Source organism: Mytilus californianus, unplaced genomic scaffold (assembly GCF_021869535.1).
Source record: "Mytilus californianus isolate M0D057914Y unplaced genomic scaffold, xbMytCali1.0.p SCAF_3, whole genome shotgun sequence".
NCBI lineage: Eukaryota > Metazoa > Mollusca > Bivalvia > Mytilida > Mytilidae > Mytilus > Mytilus californianus.
The window spans coordinates 62760492-62787953 of record NW_026262679.1 but is presented as its reverse complement, the minus strand read 5'-3'; the positions used below and the strand labels follow the sequence as shown (position 1 = coordinate 62787953).

Sequence of the window (27462 nt, the reverse complement as noted above, 5' to 3'; positions counted from 1 at the left end):
GTGTGAAATGTGTAAAGTTGGAAGAATAGGCTCGGACAGGAGTAAAATGTACCATCACCATATATGATATCTGCAGCTGCTAGGTGCGTTATATTCTTTTGAGTACTGAAGATTAACATACGCCCAACTGTGTTGTCGTCTGTTAGCAGGAATGGGTCACCTTTGGTAGTACGTGCCCAAATACATCTATGTTGATTTCATCAACAGTTTTTGTTAAAACTGGGATGTTCTTTTTGCGTTTGTTGTACATGGAAATCTTGCAAGATGGGAAAGTTTGTTATAATATTATCTATCATCAATTTATTTGTTCGGATGACAATTTTTTAAGTTTACAAATTCAATGATTTTTTAATCTTACTTCTATTTATCTGACTTATTCTTTATTTTTAAGTAATTCTTTGAAGAAGAAAAAACATATTACAAATAAACGTGTATTAAATCATTATTATTTTTTTTTGTAAATATTATACTTAAACAGTACTAGTGTAAGAATATCTTTTCTTTTAAAAAATACAGGTAAATCTTAGGTGAATTTTTAATTAACCTTAATTGTTATAAAAACAAATTACTTATTAAAACATCTATTGTTATTTGCATGTGGGTATAGAAGGAATAGTGATTTTTAAAAAGTGGGAATAGGAGGAAGACACCAATCATACTTCCATGTGCCTATATCAAGCTCCTGTCACTCTGTAAATTTTTTATCACACTACACAGCTTATCACAGTGTTAAAGCATTGTGACATTACTGATAAGTTCTCACATCTCATGAACACTCAATAAATTGTAGGCATTTATTCAGGGCATTAGATAAAGTTACAGGGGAGGTAATGATTTCACCGAAGAAAAAAAATGTTATTTTAGTGACAACTGTAACACATAGGGAAAAGATGTATTCTCAGAGTGATTTAAATCATTAGCTTGAAAATGAGTACATGGACCCCTCTTTTTTAAAGTGGCTTTTGGCTTGATTATGAATGAAGATCATCTGTATCAATTTTATATTTTTTTTTAAATTAGATAAATATACAGCAAAAAATGCTATTTTTTTACCCCTAAAATTTCCAAAGAATTTTTACATAAATTTACTACCAGCATAATTATGTAAAGAAGATATTCCAAATATTTTTACAAAATTTTGCATGTGTTTATCTTTTAAAACAAATAAGTTAGGTATTTCTGTACAAAGGATAGAAATGTCCAAGAAACCGAAATTATGAGTAAATGTCTAAAATATCGACCCGTTTATCTCTAAAAGTAGCACATGAAGGTACATTTTTTATAACATATTTGAATTTACTAGGTGAAAAATAGCTTATGTGCAAATGTGCTCTTAAGCAGTTGATCCTTTTGGTAAGCAATGACTTTGACATTCATTGCTTATCAAGAGGACAGAGCAAACAAAAATAATTAAATAAAACCAGATTTGGTTATTCAAATTTAACCTAAAACTTGTAAATTAATTACAAAAGCTTCAATCTTTTTTTCTTAGGTTATTGCATGTTTAATTATTTTGATGAAAGAAAAGAAATGGCAGGTCCGCTCCAAAGGAGGCCATCATCCACTCTCATCATGGAAATGTGGATATGACTACATTCCACTTGATCAAATGAATGCATCTGTCATGATGGATTTGTAAACCATAGACAATACCTACTACTAAGGGGACGTTTAATGACCTTGACTACCTATGAGGGTATTACACGGTCGAAAAGACAATACCTGAGTTGTTATAACAGGAGACGCCAGCATCCTCGTAATGACGACAATTATGTACACCCCATCCATTACTCTGACACTCAAGTAAAGTTCTCTCGGATCCCGTACATTGAACATTGTCTAGATGTATAGCTCCTACGCCTTCTCCAAAAGGGGAATTAGTATGTGCCTGTAAAGTAAACATACTTTTAAGATTAACATTGTAAAATTCTCCGACATTATATACAAAACAAAACTCTGTAGGTAAATTAAAAGATTCTAACCCTTTCTTGAAAGGAGAATTAATATGTACCTGAAAAGAAAACTTTTGAAAAATGTCTTTAGTTGTGGAATTTTAATGAGTTGACAGTAATTTGTTTTTGTCTTGCATGTATCCTGTGTCTATAAGATACATTTTGCCCAAAGATTGTTTATGATATACATAGGAGAAACACCTGCTTTGCAATGTCTGCAGTGGTAATTATTAAAAAATGACTTTATAAATTTCATGAGTCCAAAGGACTTTTCTGAATTTACATTCATCAAGAACACTCAAAATTGAATATTTGAAAGCCAAGAATGTGTAAGAACTGAAACAGCTAAGACCTATATAACTAAAAAGGGCTTAAAAATAATAGCCTGATCCAACTTTGCCTGAGGGAGTGGAATCCTTAGTTTCTTAATTAAATAGAAATTTAGAAACAGACAATTTAAGAAAAGTTTGTTATAAATCATGCCAGTACAGAATTACTGACTACTGAGCTGATGATACCCTTGACTATCAGTCCACCAGCATTGGTTTCAACCCAGTGCTTTAAAAAATGAAAACAACTCTTTATAAATTTCATGCATCTGAAGCACTTTTCTATAAACCAAGTATTATTAAGGAGTTGTTACCTCTTTTTGTTGTTAAGGAAATTAACATAAATTTAATGTTTTTTTCCCCAAAATTCTTACTTTACATTTTGCAATTGAACATTCACATATTGCAATGTCAACTACATCCATTCTATAAATTGCGGAAATATGATTAAAATTGCATTACACAGAATATCAATTTACTTCAGGTGAACAGGTAAAAAAAATACAGCATTCAAATTTTGAGCTTTTAAAAACTGAAAAAAAAAAAGAAACACAGTCAAAAATCACAAGACTGACTCATATAACAAATAAGTATGAATCAGACATTCAAATTATTAATATGCAAAAGCAAGAAACGTTTAATCAGTAATTAATGCAAAAATGTCAGCATTCTGGCAAAATATAATTATTCTAATAATCTTGATACGTACTGATGTCTACTTTAGTAAACTTATGATGATGAGTTGTTGTGTCTCTTGACATTTACCCCACATCATCTTTTTTCATATGGTTTAATTTCATTTTATTCATTTATTCACAACATTAAATCTTGCATTTCCTTAGGAAATTTATAGTAACATTTGTCATGTTTATGGTGTTCTTAGATTGTGGCAACTTTTTACGGACTTAACACAAATTACTTATGGAACCTTTACTTATTTTTTTTTAGTAGATAAAAAGATTTGGTTTGAAAGTTTGGCTGTTCCTGTAGAAAACTTATTGTAAAGAAATAGCACATCCACATTTTATGGGGATGTTGTTTATCAAGCCCATAAATTAAGATACACTCAGAGTAAACTTATTGATCCAGAAAATAAACTTATTCTAAAAGGTTTCCAATTTAACACTGTAATTAGATCTTTTAACATTGTTTTTATTGGTATAAATACTGATTTTGTTATCAATAAATTAGAACCCTGATTAATATTATTGTCATACACCTTCATGGTCCTACATTCTGTCTATGCCTATATTTTGGCATTGCACAAGATCATGTTTTTCTCTGACTTTTAATGACTTCTTAACACTAAATCCATTAGATGTTGGATGTGCACTGATTGATATTTAAGTCTTAGATACATGATTTTTTTATTAGTTGTTATTCGCATTGAACTAGCTTTCAGTAACTGTGAGTACTCTCAGATCTGTACTTTGTGTCTTTATTGTTTTTGTTAAGTTGTCTTTGTGATTTGTATTGATCTTATGAGTTAATCCTTTTTCAGCTGATTTTTGTAGTTAGTTTTAATGTTCATTGTTGTGCTGTTACAGGTTAGCAGGAGGGTAGGGCACCCACACACATGTTTAACCTGCCACATTCTGTATGTGCTAGTCCCAAGTCAGGAGCCTGCAAATCAGGGGTTGTCGTTTTTTGCAGTGTATCATATTTGTTTTTATTGTTTTGTACATAAATCGGACCGTCAGTTTTCTAGTTTGAATTGTTTTACATTTGTCATTTCAGGGACTAATTTAGCTTGCCTATGCTGTATGGGTTTTGCAGGACGTACAGTGACCTATTAAGTTGCCTACTTCTACGCCATTTGGTCTCTAATGGAGTGCTGTCTCATTGTAACTATACCACATCTTCTTATTTCTATATTAACAAGCATACAAGTTGCCAACAAGCAATTAAGGTACTTATCAGGTCAACCGACTGGAAATTTACAATGTCTATAAGATGAAAAGTTGATATAAATAAATGGTTTAATAAGATAGCATGCATTAGTATTGTTAACTTGTACCAGAGTTTTTGGTTTTCTTTTATACTTCTTATACAGAGCCAAATGCTTTTTATATAGTGCATTAATGTGTCAGAGCTTGTCCATTATTGAAGACTCCACACAAGAATGGATTTTGTTCTACTTATAAAAAAAAATCAACTTAGGAAACAGAAAGGAATGCGTTGCAGTGAAACCTGAGATTAAGTCAAAAGAAATATACCCCAGTAATAAATTCTATGGCTTTTGGAAATTTTACATTTGAACAGTTACACTCCAATTGTAAACTTCATTTTTGTAACAAAAACAAGTACAGCCAAATCCAAATACATATCATATGTAGCTTTATTAAAAAAAATAAAATAATCTACAGTCTAAAGTTTAAAGTACGTTCACTTTATATGATCGATGCATTGCATTATAAACAAAGTATAGTTAATAATTTTGTGGAAATTAATCACTGCTCTAGAAAAACAAATCACACGTCAAACAGTAAACATCAATTATGCTTATTACGTAAATTATCAAGTGTTTGTCATATGACCAAAATTTGACATTGTTTCAAGGAAAAGTCCAGGAGTAGCTAAGCAATGACATAACCTCTTTGTTTGCTTCTTTGTTATTAATAAAATTGAGAATGGAAATGGGGAATGTGTCAAAGAGACAACAACCCGACCATAGAGCAGACAACAGCCGAAGGCCACCAATGGGTCTTCAGTGCAGCGAGAAACTCCTGCACCCGGAGGCGTCTTTCAGCTGGCCCCTAAACAAATATGTATACTAGTTCAGTGATAATGGACGTCATACTAAACTCCAAATTATACACAAGAAACTAAAATTAAAAATGATACAAGACTAACAAAGGCCAGAGGCTCCTGACTTGGGACAGGCGCAAAAATGCGGCGGGGTTAAACATGTTTTTTGAGATCTCAACCCTCCCCTTATACCTCAGATAATTTATCATGTTAAATATCATTTCTTTTACATATATAAACAATTATGATCTTCATAATTTTTTGCCTTCTTCTATATTACCGGGGTAAACAGAAAGAAAAAGATAAAACTGAGATAAACTTGTGCTTTAGGTTGTTGGCCAATCATCTAATTTTCCACTGGACCGTAAGGTGTCAGACCACCAATTCACCCACTTCAATTTAAAACATGTAAAAGTAGCCTTCCCTAACAAAAAATAGTGCTTTTGATATCACTGAAACTAACAAACAAATTTGCAGAAATGAAACTTTTCGTGAAAGAGAAATATATGTAGACCATTTTGAGCAGAAATTTACTTGTAAATGAGTTTGCATTAAAAGTTGTGGATTAATGCGCTCCATAGTATACCGTATAGCGGGTTATTTTCTCGGGTGTAAAATTTCGCGATTTAGGGGCAACAAAGTATACGAAAAATTTTGGCGGTTTTTATTTTGGTGGATTCTTAAATCCCAATTAAATATTTTGGTGAATACTGAAATTGTTGCAGTTAAAAAGTTGTAAAACTTGACAAAGTGTCTATTGTTATGGTTAATTGATTATTTTTTTTACCGGAATGACCTCTTATTCATTGATTAAATTCTGATACAGTTAATCATTAAAATACCGATAATTTTGTTACAGGTATTCAAACTCTTGTAAATTTTACGATTGATTAGTTACGAAATTTACCAGACCTTTGATGTACTTACTAATTAGGTTACAAAATTATCATAAGTGTTAACAACTCTTATATAGTTTGACACTAATTAATAAGGGTTATTACCTGATAAGAGTACCTTGCACTCTTATTCTAATTGACACCTATTAATAAGGGTATAGTCATTTTATAAAATACATTTATGTACAATGCTCTTTGGCATTTATCTTGTTAAAAATAACATAATTCGTTATTGACCTGCCGACAGGAAAAAACATAGATCGTTTACAAAGTCCTTTAGCCATGTTAACTTCGAAACTACCCAACGTATGCATAAATTTTAGCGGAATTTATTTTCGCGATTTTCGTTTATCCGCCAAAAAAAGCGAAAATAAACACCCAGCGAAAATAACCCGCTATACGGTATTTATTTAAAATTTCCAGAACACCAGCGGTTATTTTTAGTAGTACGTGACTTCTGAACAGTAGTATTTCACTACAAGACTTTAAACATTGGTTGAAAATTGGCGTGCAGAAAGTTGATACATGTACAATTCAGGATATACCTGGTATCTGTGAAGTTAAACTTAAAAAATGCTTAACTATTTATAAACAAATGATGATAGGTATATGTCAATGATACAGCAACACAACAACACAAACATTCAAAGAGAATCTAGAAGACAACTATCTTTAACACTAAGTCACTAGACTGGTGACTTTTCAATACGCCAAGCTCTAAACTGTCCAAAACATGTGAATAAACTAAACAGAAACTATCAATAATGTGTCATCAACTTAACAGAAGCTATCAATGATTTTTCATCAACTAAACAGAAACTATCAATGATTTGTCATCAACTAAACAGAAACTATCAATGATTTGTCATCAACTAAACAGAAACTATCAATGATTTGTCATCAACTAAACAGAAACTATCAATGATTTGTCATCAACTAAACAGAAACTAATCAATGATTTTTCATCAACTAAACAGAAACTATCAATGATTTGTTATCAAAACCAAATGTTTCCAACATTTTTTACTATAGACTGCTGATCTTTCCAGATTTCTTGACCCATTTTAGGTCATTTTTGTTTGAACTATAGGTCAATATGAAAAGAATGAATACAATTTACTTCATATTTTCTATTATTCATATCATATTCATAAAGTTGGGGAAAAAAACATGAAAAAAATGTACAAATAGACTAAAAAAAATGTAGTTTTTTTTCTCTCCTGACATCTAAAGCTTGACATATAGTATAGACACTAGTCTATTGTAGTCTATTGTTGAAGACCATCTTATTCTATTCATATTGACCAATATTGACAACATAACTAACCAAAATATAAGTAATTTTCATGTGTAAAATTATACAAGTGTTCAGTAAACAGGAAGTTGTTGAGTGATGAATCTGAAAACACATCACACGGTGTAACTTACTTATATAAACCCTGAAACCAAATTTCAGAAATCCTTGTCAAGTAGTTCCTGAGAAAAATGCTACAAAAATATTCATGGGACAGACAGACTGACGGATGGATGGATGGATGGATGGACTGACGGAAGGACAGACAGAGGTAAAACAGTATACCCCCGCTTTTTTGAAGCGGGGGTATAAAAAAGATGTTGAATGTATATACATGTATATATGCATTTTCCAAGAAATATTATCTATAGGTTTCAAATTAACATTATCCAGATTTATGTGCATACACTTAGTGTGTTGGTCTGTTACGGCAAATGATCTATCAATAAAGTAAAATACAGGTAATATTTATAGGTAGTGTCAATTTTAAGCTTGGATATAGGGATAATAGTTCACTGCAGAAATAAAAGGGATTTCATAGAAAATATAGGACCACTCAAACAAAGGGCTGTGTAGATGTTTAAGGTGGCAAGGATTTGGTGAATAATAGACCCAGTACAATTCAATGTATAGTTAGGCTAGACCACACATATTTGTTGGATGAATATGAATAAACGTGAAATTTCTACCAGATAATTACAATCAACTAAAAACATATAAATTCAGGGTCTTGACAAAATTTGACTCTAAATTACAACATAAAGGCTTTGGAAAAATTTTGGAATGTCTGGCAGTTGTACCTAATGTCTTTCAGACACTGGGCAACATTCAATAAACAATGATTAAGTTCTAGTAAAGGCTCTTCTTCTTTATTAAACAAAATTCTCTTCACCAAAGACCAAATGACATAGATTTTAGCAACTTTAGGTCAAAATATGGCCTTCAACAATGAGCAAAACCCATGCTGCATTATTAAGCAAGCTATAAAAGGCCCGATAATGACAAATGTTAAACTATTCAAAATAGATAACTAACAGCCTAATTTATGTGCAAAACAATAAACGATAAAAACACATATGTTTACTTGTGTCCAGACATTTAAGGTGATACTAAGTTACACCTCAAGGGTATAAAATGGTCTATACATATATGTACATGTAATTTTATTTACCATTAAGTGTAGAAAATTGTACAAAATGTTCTAACATCAGACATATATATTGTACATAAAAAGTACTTTCAATAAATCTTATATATATGCATTTACACTATAATCCTATGAATGTTATTATACCTAAGTATGTCTCATGAGGAAAAACTTTGATGACCTCTTAGTTTTTATGATGTCATGATAATGTGACCACAACACAATGTGTGAGACTAAAACGTGCTTAAACCTCGTAATATAGAAAAACAGTTGGTATTACTGAGGTCAAATTTCTTTGTCAAATTTCTTGTTAGCTTTGAGTCTAAAGGTACTACTTCCATAAAATCTTGACTTGGAAATTAAATTTTTCTGAGAGTTCATCCTGAATTATTAATGATTTTTATGAAGTCTGGAAAGATAGGGTTTTCGTATAATATAATTCATAATTGAAAAAAAAAAACAATTTTTCTAGTTCTGATAATTTTGTACATCGATCTAAGAGTGATTTTTTTCTTAGTCAGAATGCCGTATGTCAATACATGTACAACATTATACTTACAATCCCCCACTGGTAATGAAGCATTCGGCAGACCACTTGGGCTTCAGCTTCAGACCACAAATCATCACAAATGGTCCCCCATTCTTCTGTGCCATTCTGTGCTATTTCTACTCTTCCTGTTGATGTACCATCCCCTCCAACTAGACGGACTCTTAGTCCTAAAAATAAATAGAAATCAATAAATTGTAGAGAAACTGTTAACAGATATGTTATCTCATACACATGTAACACTTATTTCAGTGCAATATTTCTTAAATTTTTTTGCAACTCTTTTTGTTTATTTTTTTTGTATATAAATCAGTTGAAACAGATGAAATTTGTAACCTTACACATGAATTATTTGGCATTTGCATACTTTATAATATAAATAATGCCTTAAAAGATATCTTTACTTTTAGAAATCTGGCTAAAAGCAATACAATGTACCACAATAAGCTTAAGGGTTTTCTTTCTATTATCACCTAAAATATATCATTAAGCATGTCAAGTAGCAAAGGAAAGATTCCACTTTTTCACCTGCAGGGTTTGACTCTCGCAGTAAACAGTTAGCTTTTAGAAAGGACTACAAAACTTATCAATCCCCAAAACCAGAGGCCTGACATGCCTGATAGGCCTTGGAATCCCATCATTTTTTAATACCAGAGAACAAGTTTTCTGAATTTAACAGGGATAAAATACCGGTATTTTGCATACTTCATAAAAAGTGAAAACTTCAGAAATCATCATTCAAGTGGCTATCCCCCAAGGCAATCATTGTATGAAATAAAGAAATAGTAAAAGATAAATCCAATAAACATGTATTTCATCATGTTCATCTTTCAACTTCCAAACAAAAATATGAATGGAGGACTTGTAAAGATAAACATACCTTATTTTCATCTATTTTCTCTATTTTAGAGAATATATGATACAAAATAAGTCATTTGTGAAGGATGACTGACCAATAATTAGAATTTGTTAACATGTACAAAGTACTCACCATTCATACTTTTAAAAACTATGTTTCTTATGCCAAAGTTGTTAAAAATCTATGTGAAAATGATAATTATTAGAAAGATTATGCAGTTAATCTTCATGTAAATATAAATTAACCATATCAAACAAAACTTGCGACAGTGATTTTTTCTAATAGCTACCGACTGCCAGTGCACTTTCTTACTGAGAAAATAATTTCAGAAATTATAGAGATCGTCCTATTACTTGCACTAGAAACCCAAAGTAACTTCAGTTTGAAAAGTCAATAAATGACTTTGAAAAGTCATTAAATGACAACATCAATAGGATGTAATCTCAAATTTATAAAACATGCACCTGTATTTTGCAGGAAAGTATGAGTCTTAATATCCAATATGTTCTTAATGTACATTTATTTTTTGAGATTTAAACTTATGATTGTTAATACCATGTACAATGTCTTTGTTGAACAAGGCTAAAAAAAATTGAATAATTTTACATCTGACATGATAAAGCTTAAACTGTGCAACAGTTTGAATCGAGACAAAATTTGGGAAAAATTGGATACCTTTCAAATGACAAGTCATTCAACAAACCTGAGGTAAATTTCAGACCCAATTTTGGAAAATTATACAGTTACAATAGTTTTCGCAAAAACAAACAAACAAAATCCATGTGCAATATTAAATCCAGTGTTCTTGAAGGCAACAAGTCTGGCAGTCAAAACAAGTAAAACACTTGTCTGACAAGCATAATAAACAAGAGATAATTACTAGACTCATTGTATGATGAAATTTTTTGGGAATTTTTAGTCATATATTAAATCACCAATTTTCCAGTAATATGAAGCTTCATGGACCAGATAATAATCGTTCAATAGACCAAATATTCAGTAACCAGCCAGCATCTCTACCATGCTTTACAAACTGAATAATTAACAGTCAGAGCTCAGACATAAATAAGTGTTAGTTTTGTTTCTGAATTACAGAAGTCAAATTATGTATTATGATAAATATTTGATGACATTTTGGACTTGTCTTAGTTAGAAAATGACAGACTTGTTTATGTCAATTTAATCTATTTTTCATTAAAACCGGATGGAAATATTTGACTTTGTGGTCAAAGTACATCACATATATATATATACATTAATAAAAAAATTCTGAGAAGTTACAAGGATCTCATCATCAAAAACACGTTTGATTACAAAAATTATCACAGATTTCAAGATAACGATGTTTCATAATGAGTTCATTACAGTTTTCGTCATTCAGTTAATTACGTTTTTGTCATGATACTACGGTAAACGTTGCAAATTGTGATCGTATGATAAATTGATTAAAATTGAAATGCCGACTGACCGATTCTATTTTCAAATTAATTAATTTTGAGGATCATTATGACCCATCGGATTGATTAAATGTACGAAATCGAACCAGGAACCAATCAAAAACTTTATCTGTAGACCATTTTTGGAAAACAATACATACCACCGTAACGTACGTTTTTAACAATAAATAGTTACTAGTCCTTACTATGGCAGAGTAAGTTTGAATTTTTCAGTATAAATGAACAAGTTGTTCATATTTACTTGTGAAGCGACAACTTCTGTATTCAGAATTCAGTTATTAGTAAAAGAAAGGCGAAAGATACCAAAGTGATATTCAAACTCATCATTCAAGTCTGGGACTATTATACTAAGTATAATAGTCCCAGTTCAAGTCGAACACAAACTGCCAATGCAATGGTAAAAAAAAAACGAAAAACGAAAAACTCCTGAAAATTCATACATACTACTTTATGAATGGCAATTATAAGTTTTGATAGCATAAATAGAAGCATTTGTTCTATGATTTTAATTAATATAGATTAAGGAGATGAATTACAGTATAAGGTTTGACGCAATACCATGATTTGCATAGGAACCATACAAATTTGATTCACAACACCACGAAACGTTATTAATTTATAATACAAACTCGTAGTTTCTGAATCGTTGCTAATCACCTATATCAATACTTGAGAGAGAGAGAGAGAGAGAGAGAGAGAGAGAGAGAGAGAGAGAGAGAGAGAGAGAGATAATTGCACTATATCAATACTTGAGAGAGAGAGAGAGAGAGAGAGAGAGAGAGAGAGAGAGAGAGAGAGAGAGAGAGAGCATAGCCAGAAATTAGTAGTACTTTTGCTAATTAATATTCATAATATGTAAATGAGAATTGTACCACGTGATGATAGTTTGAAGTGGACTGGCTTGATATCATTAAAATCTTTAAAACACGGATATTATAAGTTGCCCGTCACAGAGTCCTTGTTTATAATCACTCTGATATTTCCGTGAAGTTGTCAGGCGGTCAAAATCAAAACAATGAACGCGAATTTAGTGAATTTTTCGTGTTTTCGTGAGTTTATTCTTCTTGAAATAGAGGCATTTTAACTTTACGTGGGAACCTAGAGTTCAACGACTACACATACAAGGTTTGGACTTGCTTATTCTTTGGACATTCAAGTTTCAAGTTTCACCCCGGCAACCTGTATTTCTAATGACCATGTTAGCCAATTTTCAACACGAAGTTTGCAAATTCGACGTTTCAGCCATTTTAGCCTGTATTTTATACTGCAATGTTAAAAGCCTCTCGCTTCGATTTTTAAAACAGCTCAGGAACCTTGATTATTGCAACGACAGTCATTATATGTCTCTGATTTCGTTTAAATGGTGTATATTGTTGTGTATATTTATTTTCTGCCCCGGCAACCTGTCTATCACTTAAATCAAAGTTAAAACAGACATTTTTTCAAAATTCCCTATCATTTCAATATAATTTCCGTGACCCGTATCCGATTTCTTTAGTATAATATTCAAATAAGCAAAGTGGCGTTGATTTCTGGATATGGAGAGAGAGAGAGAGAGAGAGATACACAATTTTAATTGTACGTTACAGAAACAGCCGATATTTATTCGTTTAACGGATCCTTTTTTTTTTAATATAAATTTCGTATTTCTTGGAGTTTGTTTAGTGTAAAAAGAAAGTACAATTATTTTAGGACTCCTATGTCTCAACTTTGTGTGCAGATATTTTTTGTAAATTTGTAAATTAAAGAGAGCGACCGCTTTTCATTTCTTTCATTTAAAAAGCCGTGCAAATGTGGACTGATCCTATATATATATGGTGTAGTTCTTACTAGATTGATTTTTCTCTGCCCAAACTGAATGACTGAGATATAAGTTCAACGAAGAGGACAAAATATACAAACAAAAATAATTACTCAATGCACTTAGGGAAGAATGGCATGCGAGTTAAATGACCTTTGTGTCTCTGTCTCTTTGTTAATTACTTTTTCAACTAATTATATGATATGATAATTTTTGGTAAAATTATTAATTTCATATATTAGCTAGTAACCTATGCCATAACAGAGACATATATACACATGTGTATATATGTCTCTGGCCATAATATGTTTCTTCCCAGGTTTGACAAAAATGTGTTTCTATGTCAAAATATGAAGATGAAATTGTCATGTGGCCTAAGATAAATTACAATCCGTGAACTCAAGGTCGATATAATTTTCGTAGCCTCTTTTGAGATAATGCTTGTGTTTGCACAAAATGCTTGGGACTGTATTAACATTCTTTGCTGATAAATGATGATAAAATCTGCTACAGTTCGTTTTCAGCGTTATTTATATATGTCATCGAGATGTTTTTTTAATATTTGCAAAGTGTTAAAAAAAAGAAGAGGCGGAAGATATAAAAGGACAATCAAAATTCATAAGTGTTAAAGGGAAACTGACTAAACCGTGGAAAAAAGCGAACAACTACAAAAAGACAAACAACTAGAGTTACTAACCAACAATAACTTTAAGATTCTAATCTGAAATGGGTTTATCCGTGTTCAGGGAGAACCACGCTCTTTGCACGTTAAAGATCCTTCTCAACAAGCTCTTTTTGAGTGGTCCATAAGTGACCGCATTTTTTTGTTTGGCAAAATTATTTCATACTGGTTTTGGCTCTGATATATTTTTCTGTGGTTTATAATTTAACTATTTGGTTATTTGGTTTTCATGGTCTAACTTTTTTCAAAAATCTGTTAGTATTCATACTTTGATGAGTTGAGCCTTTTTTCAATTAATGTTTTATAGTGTGTCCTTTTATGTCGTATTGTTACACCACTGTCTCATGTTAGGGTGAAGTTTGGCGCCAGATAAAACGTTCAAACCCGCTACATCGGTTTACATCTGTCCTAAGTCAGGAACCTGATGTTCAGTGGTTGTCGTTTGTTGATGAGGTTCATAAGTGTTTCTCGTTTCTCGTTTCTCGTTTTTTATATAGATTAGACATGGGGTTTTACACTAGTCATTTCTGGTCCCTTTATAGCTTGCTGTTCGGTGTGAGCCAAGGCTCCATGTTGAAGGCCGTACTTTGACCTATAATGGTTTACTTTTACATATTGTGACTTGGATGGAGAGTTGTCCTTTTGGCACTCATACCACATCTTCTTATATCTACTTATAACAGTGTTCGAATATTTCTATTCAGTATGACCAAGAAACGAAAAAACATGAGCTTTTGATACTTGTCATATCTAAAACAAATTCAAGTACATTTGCATTTTTTTTAATCATTTTCAGTCTTACCCATGCAGTAAACGTTTATACGTTTTTAAACAGAAAGACTTTTGTGTTTCTGTCTCTTTATTATTACGGTTAAATATCGTGTATATCTGATCATCCACTATTTGGTCAAATTAACGTGGTTTAACCCAAAGTGTGTGTACGAAGTTAAGACTTTGCCAGTTGACTGTCGATTTTTAAAATCAGTATCGTTTGAAGATATTTTCCTTAATGAATCAGCCAATATATATGAGGTTTTGGAAGAGGAAGGGGGGATTTTTAGCTTATTATTTTCTATTCTTTACTTCGTCCTCGGTCAATATAATCCGAACAGGTCCATATATAACGTATTGAGCTTTTTTTCAATTAATGTTTTATAGTGTGTCCTTTTATGTCAAACGTCCATGATTGATAAATATCTTATTCATAAATTAGAGAATTTGACGTCACAAACCACGGTGCTTCTTCTTATTCTTTTGTACGTGTTATATTGTCCCCATATGACTAACAAATAGCATTTTAAAATGTTACTTTCATTAGCTGATGTATATCACAAAGTTTACATCTTATCAAGTTAAGATTTGCACTTTTAAGTTTTACTTAATGTCCGGTTTTATCGACTGCGTATGACAATTTTCAAATAGTTTTAATGCATTCATATTTAAAAAAGAAGGAGGTGTGTAATAAATGTCAATGATAGCAACCCTACAATACAATAAATTTATAATGTATATTTCTGAACAGAACTATATATATATATATGTAGTAGGGTTTGTTATATGTGGTTTTTTTTAAAAACAAAACAAGGTCTTTTAGCTTGCTAATGATTGATGAAATCGGATGGTATTACCTGCTGATTCAGGCAAATGATATGAGATATAAAAATTAGGGATTTTCTATGTTTGTTGTACATAGGGGGTCTCTATACGTTCGCTCACTCACTTGTATGTTCACCATTACAACGATCGCAATGACAATATTTTCAAGAAACGAACGAGGACGTTTAAAAAAAATTAAAAAAATGGCGTTTACACATCTTCTCACCCTCGCAAAAAAATTTATCTCCGAGCTTTGAATATACTATCGTAAAGATGTTATAAATATAAATTTCCACACGACCTTTACACCTTTAGGACCTAGGCTTGGGGAGGGGACACTATTTTTCTGTTATATTCTTTCTGTTTAAATTTTTTAGTAAACTAGATTCCTTAATATTTTGTTTTCACTTGCTCTTAACACTTACAGTAGTATATATATGTGACGCCCATCTCTCTTATTTCCCACGGAGGGGCATCATATACAAACTACGGTGGTTAATAGCAAGAACACATTAAATAAGTGGAAATATTAAGAAATGTTTACTGAAAAAAATTTAATCTGCAGAGAAGTGGGTTCCATTCACATACACCTATGAAGTTTGGAAATAGGATAGGAATAGCTGTCGTCTGTTCAAAGGCAAACCAGTATTGCATATTTTCTTTGTCTATTGGTTGTATTTTGTTTGTTGTCTTATCGTGAATGAAACTTTGTCTCAGTTTCACATGTTGACAGGGGAACACCCTGCTCGATACACAATTTATCAATTATAATTGATAGAAATCTTATGTAAGACTTGCATTCCAACAAGGACAACTCTAGTCTTCCCCGACAACCAAAAAGACGGGAAAAACATCGTTTATCTTTTAGACAAATAATATCATTCTGTAATTATCATAAATCAATACTTATCAGCTGATTATATTTTGATTTATATATAATTAGCTGTTAGCTAGAAATAAATATACATATCCTACACAACAAAAGTAAAAGATATGTTGGCCCAACTTAAGCCTAAGGGCGTAAGAAGAGTTGTGACAGTGAAGTTATTTCTTTTTAATGTCAACTATCAATCAAAAAGGGGCCAGTTTAGGTACAAGTTAAGCATGTTTCTTCGAATAACTATAAGATGATCATATCTGATATGTGTAATTATGCTGGAAAAATAATAATAATGTGAAACGGTCTATTAAAACGATATAAAACAATGTTTCAATACTAATAGTATATAAATACGTATTATCTTCCAAATGCGTTGTAGCTAGATAAAAATGAGATAGTATAAAATAATGAATATATTATAAAATTTCGTATGTGAAACCGTTGCATAAGGATACGTATACCTGGGTTGTTTACAAAATGAAATATTTAAATTTGATCATAGTTTAAGCCGAAAGGAACTGCTGGTTATTTTTTTATTTTTTTATTATTATTACAATACGCTAACTTAATAATAGTATAATTGGTTAGACACTTATCACTTCTCTGTTTATAACACTGACACCTTAAAACGAAGCCCTTTTATATAGAAATCATCAATGTGGATTTTTTATAATTACAAAATTAAAAAAGGACGATACATTATAGCAATGTGATAATGCAGTCCTGCAAAACCTTTTTAACAATTCTGGAGAAAACATTTCTTGAGAAACGCGTTCATCATAAGGGCAAAAAGTAAAATCACAAAAATACCGAACTCCGAGGAAAATTCAAAACGGAAAACCTTACCATACCATGAACCCCTGCAAACTTGAAATCCTTGGCCTATGTAATAAGCGAAATTTATGATGATCACTAGTCGATTATTTTGGTTGGAAAAAAATGATTAGCATATATACTGAGACATGTTTACGAGTCCTTGGAATTATATTAAGAGATCGTTTTACTAGCATTTAACCTTATTAAATTAAATGTATACAAACACACACAAACACACAAATATACATACACACTGGGTTCTATATGTGGTACAATCAGCTTTGTTTACTGAGACACATGGAAGAAAATATAAAGTTTGTATTGCATTCTATTACAAGAAGTTTTTATTTTAAAATAATATAATTCATACCTGATGTATTTTGTTGTTTCCCAGTTTCACTGGTTGAGACTGTTTTTATAACAAATACGCTCAAAATGTAAATCCAAATTGAAAATTGTGAAGTCATTTCTTTAGTATTCAAAAACAACAAAAAGTTGTATAAGAAACTGTAACTAGAACAGAACACCCACTTTTGTTCAAATTAGATATTCTAATTATTCCAAATTAAGATAACGTCGCTCATATATATTAAAGACGTAATACGTATAATAATAATATTCTAATATCCTGATTCGGAGATCGAAGAGTTTATGAAATTCTGCTTTGTATCAATTCCCATCATGATATTATTTGAATTAAGCGTTCTCAAATCCTGCAGATCAACAATGAAAGATTACAATTAAACAAATGACAGGATAAGACACACACAAAAAACAATAAATCACTCTTTCAATTTTTTTCCTCTGGCGTAAGATCCTGTATGCGGTGCAGTTTGGGGACAAATTGTTCTCTTAAATGCCTTTAGTAACGTCAACCGTTTATATATTTTTATATGACAAATATGTCATATATAACAAAAACAATAAGTAAAACACAGGTAATAATTTAGCAAGAATATTAAACAATAAACGCGTTAGTCGTACATATTACCTGTTCTTTATGTAAAACCTGTTATACGCTTGAATTCGAGAAACATTACCAGACGCGCGGATCGTCAAAAGTTAATAGACAAAAGAAGTACGAATTAAGTTAAAGAGCATTATAGGTTCAAAATTCAGTAAGGTTTTGCCAAATACTGCTAAGGTAATCTATCCCTGAGATAGAAAATATTTAGTATTTCAAATATCTCCACACCATTCCCTTCGTCGTGTCAACAGAACTTTTAATACTAAAACTATTTTTGATCCCATGGTCTTGCCTTTTCTGATTCTCACGACTCATAGAACATCATTTCAAACCACAAAGTTTAGAGAAGGTCTAACACTTGGCTTGTATAGTCAACTTATTTCGTGCATTTTATATGCTGAAACACGAAATCGTCATAACTGAATCCATAGTTCGCTATCTCCCAGATAGTGATTGTAATCATTCTGCGTTAATCGATAATTACAATCATTCTACGTTAATCGATAATTACAATCACTCTGCGTCAACTGATTCACGGTCCGTTAATCGCATTTTGATGTTCTGAAGTATCGCCGATATATAAATCGAATAAAAATAGTAAAATTACATAACAACACAACATAGAAAACTAATTATAAAGACTGAGCAACACGAACCCCGCCAAAAGCTGTAGGGGATCTCAGGTGCTCTGGAAGGGTTTGCAGATCCTGCTCAACTTGTGAATTACTTTGTCATTTTCTTTTTTGTGGTTATCATAAGTAACCTGGCTATCGTTCATAACGGTAAAACGGTGTACCTACAGTAAATTTAAACCCGAATTGGCATGGAAATATACTAAGTCTTTGTAACTTCTTGAAATATGATTTCGTATACAAACGACCACATTGCGTAGAAGTAAGCAATTATAGGTCAACGTGCGGCCTGCAACAATGAGTCATCTGCATACCGCATAGCATGCTATAAATGACCCGAAATGACAAAAATAATTCAAACGAGAAAAACTAATGGCCCGATTCATGTACAAAGCAATAAACACAAAACAAATATGATATATACAGCAACAAACAACAACCTCTTAATCGACTTTGGACAGTGGTGCAACAGAACATCACAAGAACATACTGTACAATACAATAAACGAAGAGCTAACAAGGTACACAGCAACAAACGACTATCACTCAATTACAGCCTCTTCACTTAGGACACGCACATATAGAATATGGCGGGTTAAAATATGTTTGCCCCCCCCCCCCCCCCCCCCCCCCCGTTGCAGTAATATATACACTTAACTTTATTGAAAAAAAGCACTTGATGACCACATGGGCGAATGGCTTATAACAAAAATGAACAAACAACCGGAAAAATAAATATATACCGGTATCATTCAATGGAATATAACTGGGATTCACTAGTAATTATGATTAATACAGATGTACTGCTTACTTGAGTATAGAGAAAGTCGCGGATGAATAAATTCATAAATTCAACTTAATCTGTAGAATTAAGATTTTATTACAGGATCTCAATATGCACAAAACATTGTTATCAAGTAATGATACATATCAGCACCGGGACCCAATGTTTAAATCCCCATATTCCATCCATTTGAACTTGTATATGACTTTAAAATTATTTGATTTGTTACTTGCTTACTCAATATATAAAAGTGTATCGTTTGGTACAGAGCAATTCGTTAAAAAATAATCATTAGAATGTACCCTTTCGATATCAGTGCACACTTCACAAAGTCACTAAAACAACTTTCACAATATATATTCCACGTCAAAAGCTAAAACACAATTGTGAGTATTGAAATATAATGTTCTAAAACCTGAGTGCTGCCATTGGCCAATGACATCAAAGCTTGGTTTTGCCTACGTATAATACAGAATGCGGTCGACTCCAATCTTAGTTGACTAGGATTGTCAGTTTTCTACCTAAGGTAGGTGGTTCTCTCCGTGCACTCCGGCTCCTCCAATGAAAACTGACTGCCACAAAATAGCACAATAGTGCTGAAAGTGGCATTAAACACCAACCAATCAATCAATCAACCATTCAATCTGGTAAATCTCATTTCCATGGAGATTATATGGCACTGCCCCACAGTCATGGTCTATTGACTTTGAAACTTTTGCTTAGTTTACATGTATTAGTTTGTGATTAGGTTAGTTTAAGGGTTACTAAAACCACTAGTGGTAGTCAATGACATTGTTTATAAAATTAAAAGTTCAATGATATTGTTCAGGCTAAAGGAAGAATTATAGTGATGCCAGGTATGGATTTAAAACTTAGAAATTATCTAAAAATTGTTTACATTCCTTAAGATGATGATGGTAATTTAAGCTCATTAGATTGGAACAAGATGTTATTATATAATCAACTTATAAGGAACTTTATTTAAAAATAAGGAGACTTTTATTTGATATGATTGCCAATGAGACAACTATCCACCAAAAATCAAATGAAGTGGATGTAAGCAATTATAGGCAACTGTATGTCCTTCAACAAAAACTCATACCGTATAGTAGGCTATAAAAGGCCCCAACATGAAAAATGTGAAAAAAACTAACAGCCTAATTTATAACAAAACAATTTACAGAAAACAAATGTGACAGACATGAACTATTTTTGACAACCACTGAGCTTCTGGTTCCTAACTTGAGACCTAATAAAGAATGTGATGGGGTTAAACATATTTGTGAGTGCTCAACCCCCTTTCCAATCTCCTAACCTGGGACATTGGTGTTACAGCACAGAATAAGAACAAACTATAAAAATCAGTTGCAATTTTTGTGTACATGTCCAACTGGCAGGTGTCATCTGTCATTGACCTCATTTTCATGGTTCAGTGGTTAAAGTTAAAATTGTATTTTGGTCTTTTTTTAATACTATATGCAATAGGTCAACTATATTTGGTGTATGGAAATATTTTACAATGTGCATGTCAGTCTGGCAGGTTTTATTTGACCTTGATCTCATTTTCACGGTTCATTGCTCAGTGTTTAGTTTTTGTGTTTTGGTCTGTTTTTCTTAAACTATAACCAATAGGTCAACTATATTTGTTGTATGGAATGATTGTAAGGTATATATGTCTGTCTGGCAGGTATCATCTGACCTTGACCTCATTTTCATGGTTCATTGGTCAATGTTAAGTTTTCATGGTTAAGATTGTTTCTTAGATACTATAAGCAATAGGTCAACTATATTTAGTACATAGGTTGATTGTAAGGTGTACATGTCTGTCTGGCATGGTTCATCTGACCTTGACCTTATTTTCATGGTTCATTGGTCAATGTTTAGTTTTCCTGTTTAAGTCTGTTTCTTAGAAACTATAAGCAATAGGTCAACTATATTTGGTGTATTGAATGATTGTATGTGTACATGTATTTCCAGTTTGGTCTATCTGACCTTGACCTCATTTTCTCGGATCATGTTAAGTTTATGTGATACTTTTAGTAAAGCTTTATATTTAGGACTATCAACATAAAATCAATGGTCAGTAAAGAAGGCCAGACATTTCAGTGTGTGCACTCTTGTTTTGTCTTATGAATTCTTCACTTATTATAAGCAATATGATAACTATACTTGGTATATGGGTTCCTTGCAATGTCTACATGACCTTGACCTCATTATATGGATCAGTGATCAAGGTTAAAATTACAAGATTAGGTCAGTTTCTCAGATACTATAAGTAGTAGGTCAAATATATGTGGTGTATCGAATGATTGTAAGGTGTACATGTTTGTCTGGTACATATCTGACCGTGACCTCGATTTTTATGGTTCATTGGTCAATGTTTAGTCTTTGTGTAAAAAATGACTTAATTTAATATTGCTTAAATCACTTACTTTCAAATATTATAAGCAGTAGATCAACTATACTTCTCGTATGGAATAATTGTAAAATGTCTTACAACATTAAATATATGGTCAATAAAACAGGTGAGACATTTCAGCGTGTGCACTCTTGTTTAATACACCAATAACTTTGTCAAACCTTTATTGGATTTTTATGAAAAATTTGGACAGAAGTTTTCGTTATGATCAAAAGATAGAATCCAGAGCAAAATTTAGAAAACATTTTTTTTCTTTTTTTCCGTATTTTACTGATAAATTGCTTTTTTAAAGTTAACATTTAGATGCAGTCTAAGATTAAAATTGAGGTTCTATTTTCAGTTAACATTTAGATTCAGTCTAAGGTTAAGATTGAGTTTTTGCGTAAACCCCTGAGGGTTTACGCAGTATATATTGGACGATGTCCGTAGTCTTTCGGAACACCGGATGTTATTCGAAATACATCTGTTCTTTCTATGACCACCTTTCATATACATGCGCAATAGCTTATTAATTGACCTGTTGAATAAGCATTAGCATCTTAAAGTTGCTATAGAGATATGTTACATATGATGCGAAATTTATTATGATGCAAGCTACTTTAATAAGCATTTGAATACTTCCTTGCACGCAATTACAAGCTGCTAATATTTACCTGCATATATGCGTACTTATTTTAATTAGAGTCGAACGTTGAAACCAGCTGTGTTTAGATATGAGATAAGATTTCATGTAAACAATGCGATTTATATTCGAAACGAGAATCGTTATAACAAAAATCTATAAAATGAAAGTACATTGCAAATTGAAATACAGTTATTTTCTTTGTTTAAATATTGCAACATTATTTCCTTTTTAAAAAACAAGGAGGTCATATAACCTCCTTGCATGATTAAAATAACATATCAGATTGTTATAGGTATATCTGGATCCTTTTACGTTATTAGAATGTGAATAAATAGATATTGAATATGAAAAAAAAAATAAAACTGAAATCTAAATCTAAAATATATTTAAAAAAAATACATTTGACCATGCAGATGAAAGAAATAATACTTCAAGCAGAGAAATATAATATAATGTATAACAATGTATTATATGTCTCTGCTTCAAGCAATGAAATAACGAATTAAATGTGCCGCTTTAATTACGATCGATAACCTTAAAATTAATCATACATGCAACTTCAGCAGACTTGACAGAGTCAACGATAAGATATCAAATGTCTATTTATAGACACCGAGTGATGACAGATGCAGGCAGAGATAAGAAAAAATATTTTCTTTTTATAGTTATCTGGGCCAGGGAACATTTTATCTAACCTGTAGTAATTAAGGCTCTTCAAAATGTTCGTCAAAACAAAAAAAAATAATTATTATTTCTTGAAAACGATCAGATGATGAATTTTCGGTTTTAATATATTAAATACGAAAATGTAAAATAGTGCAAGGAGATTTTGAAAGACGACAGAATAATTGATACTTAGGTTTTATGCATTTAAAATAGTTTTTAGGAAATTTTGAAGTTTGTTTTATTTATGTTATATTTTTATAATTTTGACCACAAGTAGCAGAGCTTTGTGTGACCATTGTGATAATGTACCGATGTAAACGCGTTATCTAATTAATTAAAAGCTCCTGGTCAACTGTTCTCATTACTGTGTTAACTAAACTTTCTCTGATGTCTTATATATAACAGCTACGGTGTATGGGTTGTAAGTGTTTCTTTGTGATATTAAAGTTGCGTTGCAAAAACAAATCGGTTGTTGTACTAATTAATTAGATTACAAGACAGTAAGTGAGTATAAAATTATTTATAATTGATACTGAGAGAATCTTAATTATATAGAGCGACGCCTGTTGTTACCATATGTTGACATATTGGCTGCATTGAAAGTCCATGCAGGTGGAGTGAGATGTAGACTTTACGAATGAGACAATAGCCTATTCAAATGATTTTTTAGTAATCTAATTTGGAAAAAATAGAAAGACAATACTAAAAAAAATCATAGAAAGATCTTGCGAGGTTAATGATTTTTTTTCTTATTATAATTACGTTTTTAAATGTTTTTTTTTAGTCGTTAAATACTTAAGGATACCTTACATATGCCATGCTCTCGTATAAAACTGGTGCAATTGAAAGAAAAAATCGTCACAAGTGAAATGCAGATCATTATTGCTTAAAACATGTATACTATTTTATCATAAGTGTAAATATATAATTGAACCTTACTTTAATTGACGAGTGTTAATAATTTGTACATTATAGTGCACAATATAGTAATACCATGGACACTAGAGTTTAAGATTATTAGAACACAAGTTTATTGCTTAATTATGATTAATCTGTCAGAGAAAAGGGTTTCATAACCAGTTAAAAAATTCAATATCTTAGCCAATTTCTTACTTAAGCACTTTCCCAATTAACTTCAAGATTCAAAATCAAAATTTGTTCAAGCATAGATATAATAGCCATATATAATTGAGGAATTAGTTTTTTTAGTATCGACTAATTTGAGTTAAAAAAAATCAATATTGGAAGTCAATGATTTTTTTCATTCAAAACTGCTTCAATATAAAAATCAGAAGATGTGGTATGAATGTCAATGACACAACTCCCTTTCAAGACACAATGTGGTACAATTAAGCAAAATTTTACAGGTTACATTTTTCTTTCAATACAAGCCATCTCAGTGATCAGTAGGCTATACAGTACCCCCAAATGACTAGTATAAAACTATCCAGCACGAGAGAAAAAGGACAGGTCAATATAAGAAACCTACAAGGCAACTTCAGTTCCATTTCAATATTTAGATTATTCTAATGGATTTGTCAAATGTCAGAGGGAATATCTGTTTTAAATGTGGTAGGAATACCAATGAGACAACTCTCCATCAAGACACAGTGTAGTCAAAGTAAGCAATTATAGGTTATAATACAGCCTTCAACACAAAGGCTTGGCTCACATTAAACTGCATCCTACTAGGGGCCCCAAGACACTGTTATAAAACAATTCAAACAGGAAAAATCAAATCTAATTTAACTTCAAACCAGAAACAAAAAGCAAATATGAACTGCACAAAAAAAAAAACCCACTAAACAACATGCTTCTGACTTGGGACATGTGCTTATAAATACACCCGTTTTAAAAGAATTTACATACATACCATAAGACAGTAGTGTAACTTTACCATGTAAAAGACACACTTTAAAAGTTAATGAAAAAACGTGTTCAAATAAAAAAAGGAACACCTTACAACAGTTCATAAATGTGGCCTTTAAACAAACTAATGTTAAGAAATGGGTATTCAGTGATAATTTCAGGTTTGATTATGTTAGTTGTTTTGTTGTTTTCAATTTAGTTTGTTTATTTATAAGTACAAGGTGTAAGCTGTTTTGTCTAGGCAGTAAATAGCTTTCTTAATGAATTGGTTTTGGTCATCAAGGTGAAGAGAATACAGTGCAATTTAAATTATATATATTTACAAATAAATTGCAGGCCTTTATTCATGACCCACAATTTAAAACATAAGAAAACATCAAAATAAAAAGGGACATTCAAAAAAATCTTTAAATCGAGTTAAAGGTTTTAAAAAGTTTTTGTTTTTAACAAAAGAGGTTTGTCATCTAAAACTTTCAAGAGCACAAAGCACACAACTTAAAATTGCCAATGCTTACTACCCTAAGCATCACAAAAATCTTGCAGAGCAGGTGTAAGGATCTTAATAATGAACAATATCAAGCCATTGTTCAAATAACCATGAACATATCTAAAATTCCAATAAAACAGCTAATAAGTTTCACGTATTGCATGTCTTTTTTTAAGCACAAATTATCATTAATTGATTAAATTTCTTGACATTTGTATTTGAACATAAGCCTAGAAACTAACTCTTATCTAAAAAAAACAATTATCTAATATTTAATGCCAAACAAGCATTTGGGTTTACAATTGCATTTCTTTTTTTAAAGAAAGCAACTTGTTTTTATAGTTAACATTTAGATACAGTCTAAGGTTAAAATTTTTCAGTCATCAACAACTTTGTCTTAGGGTCCGCTTACATGGCAGAACGACCAAAGCTATTTGGAATTAATGCTATTTTTGTTTACCAATTTTCTGAATTTTGCTTAATATCCCCAAAACTATAGTAGATAGGTACACTCTATGAATAGCAAAATTGATCAGCAATACAAGATTTATTTTTAACATTCAGTCTTTGATGAGCCTTCTGTTTTGAATAAATGTATTAAGTCATTTAAGCAATATTAAATTAAGTCATTTAAGCAATATCAAAAGGCAATCCCTATATTTATAAGCATGAAATAGTTGTTGTAAAATACCAATTTGTATAAAATACCTACAGGTGAAATGTTTATAAAAATCAATCTCTGTGTCTAAACCAAGTTCATATTTAGACCAATTTAAATTGTTAAACATCCTTGTGAAAGTGTTTTTTTTTCTAATTTCTCTATTGTTGAAGATTACATTTTATATTAATAACTTTTTAAGGTGGAGGTATAAATGAGATCAATATTTCAAGAATTCTACAACAGTCCAAAGCCAGGGAATTTCACTGTTCAGCTAGAACATCAAGACCGTCTTTGATGCAATTCCAAAAAGCAGGCATACCAATGGGCACTGCATTATTTCCACCAGAATATAGCACAAAAGTAACAGAAGTGGCAAAAGTTGAACATTTTATTAGTTTATCAGATAATTGTTTTATGGATATGGAATAATCATGTTCTCTACCCTGTCCTATTTGCCATATGAGCTGTTGTCATCATTTTGCGTCTGTTATTGTGATCTGTTATGAACTTTAAAAAAAAATTCTTCTATGAAACTGCTGGAGTAATTTCAACAACTCTTGGAATGAATGATCATAAGGATATCTTGTTTACAGTTAGTGATTTATTGTTCTTGCCAATGAACCAACATTACTGACATTGCTAATAAAAAAAAAACATAAGGGACAAAATGTCAAATATCGTGCGAAAGAAATTGTGACAGGAGCCAAGTACTTTAATATTAAACAAAATTATCAGACAACTCGGGTATAATTGTAATAAAATGTTGTTTTTTTTCAATTTGTGTTCTGCTTATTATTCACCAGAGAACGTTAAAACAGCAAAATAGATAAGCATCACAAGATCATAAAAAAGAGCCAATAAAACTGAACCCCTCCATCAATTGATTTGTAGGAATAGTTGCCTTTACATGACTATTATTGCGAACCAAATGATACTTTTCCACAGATTCACTTGAAAGTTACCTGTCGATTTAAATTTTTGTAAGTTCTTTTGTCCCATCTAATAAATACAATAGCTATTGTTCTCTGTGTAGTTTGTTCAATGGGACCTTAAAATTTCTTCCAAGAGAAATCTATCACTCACTGATTAATTTACCTGAACAAGATTTAACTTTCAATGATAAAAATACATGTACCAATACTAAATAATTTAGGACTCGCAAAACTGCATGTGATGTTGTATTTATTCAATATCAATAATACATTTTCAATTTGTTCAATATAAACACTGATTCAAAAATTAAAAGTTGATTTCTGATCAAATTTTCAATATTTTACCTATTAAAATTTGCTTTTTTTTGTGTGTTTGACAAATAAAATCTTGAAAATGATGATGTTTAAATTAAGGC

General features: G+C 31.3%; 2 protein-coding genes across 2 annotated transcripts in view; one reads left to right on the top strand and one right to left on the bottom strand.

The window, feature by feature from the left end:
* Positions 1 to 17861, bottom strand: part of LOC127733109 (deleted in malignant brain tumors 1 protein-like) — a 69851-nt gene extending 51990 nt beyond the window's left edge. Inside the window, exons 1-3 of the mRNA XM_052242391.1 lie at positions 17375 to 17861; positions 8926 to 9083; positions 1723 to 1888 (exon numbers count right to left, since the gene is read on the bottom strand). Coding sequence (XP_052098351.1) covers positions 1723 to 1888; positions 8926 to 9083; positions 17375 to 17471 — 421 coding nt within the window. The 5' untranslated portion in view covers positions 17472 to 17861. The remainder of the gene's footprint in view (positions 1 to 1722; positions 1889 to 8925; positions 9084 to 17374) is intronic.
* A 2359-nt stretch (positions 17862 to 20220) lies between these two features.
* On the top strand, positions 20221 to 26852 carry LOC127733179 (copper homeostasis protein cutC homolog). Its single transcript, XM_052242530.1, has 2 exons — positions 20221 to 20244; positions 26314 to 26852. Exons 1-2 carry the CDS (start codon positions 20238 to 20240, stop codon positions 26541 to 26543), a joined length of 237 nt encoding a protein of 78 aa, XP_052098490.1. The 5' UTR covers positions 20221 to 20237; the 3' UTR covers positions 26544 to 26852.
* Positions 26853 to 27462: the final 610 nt, after the last annotated feature.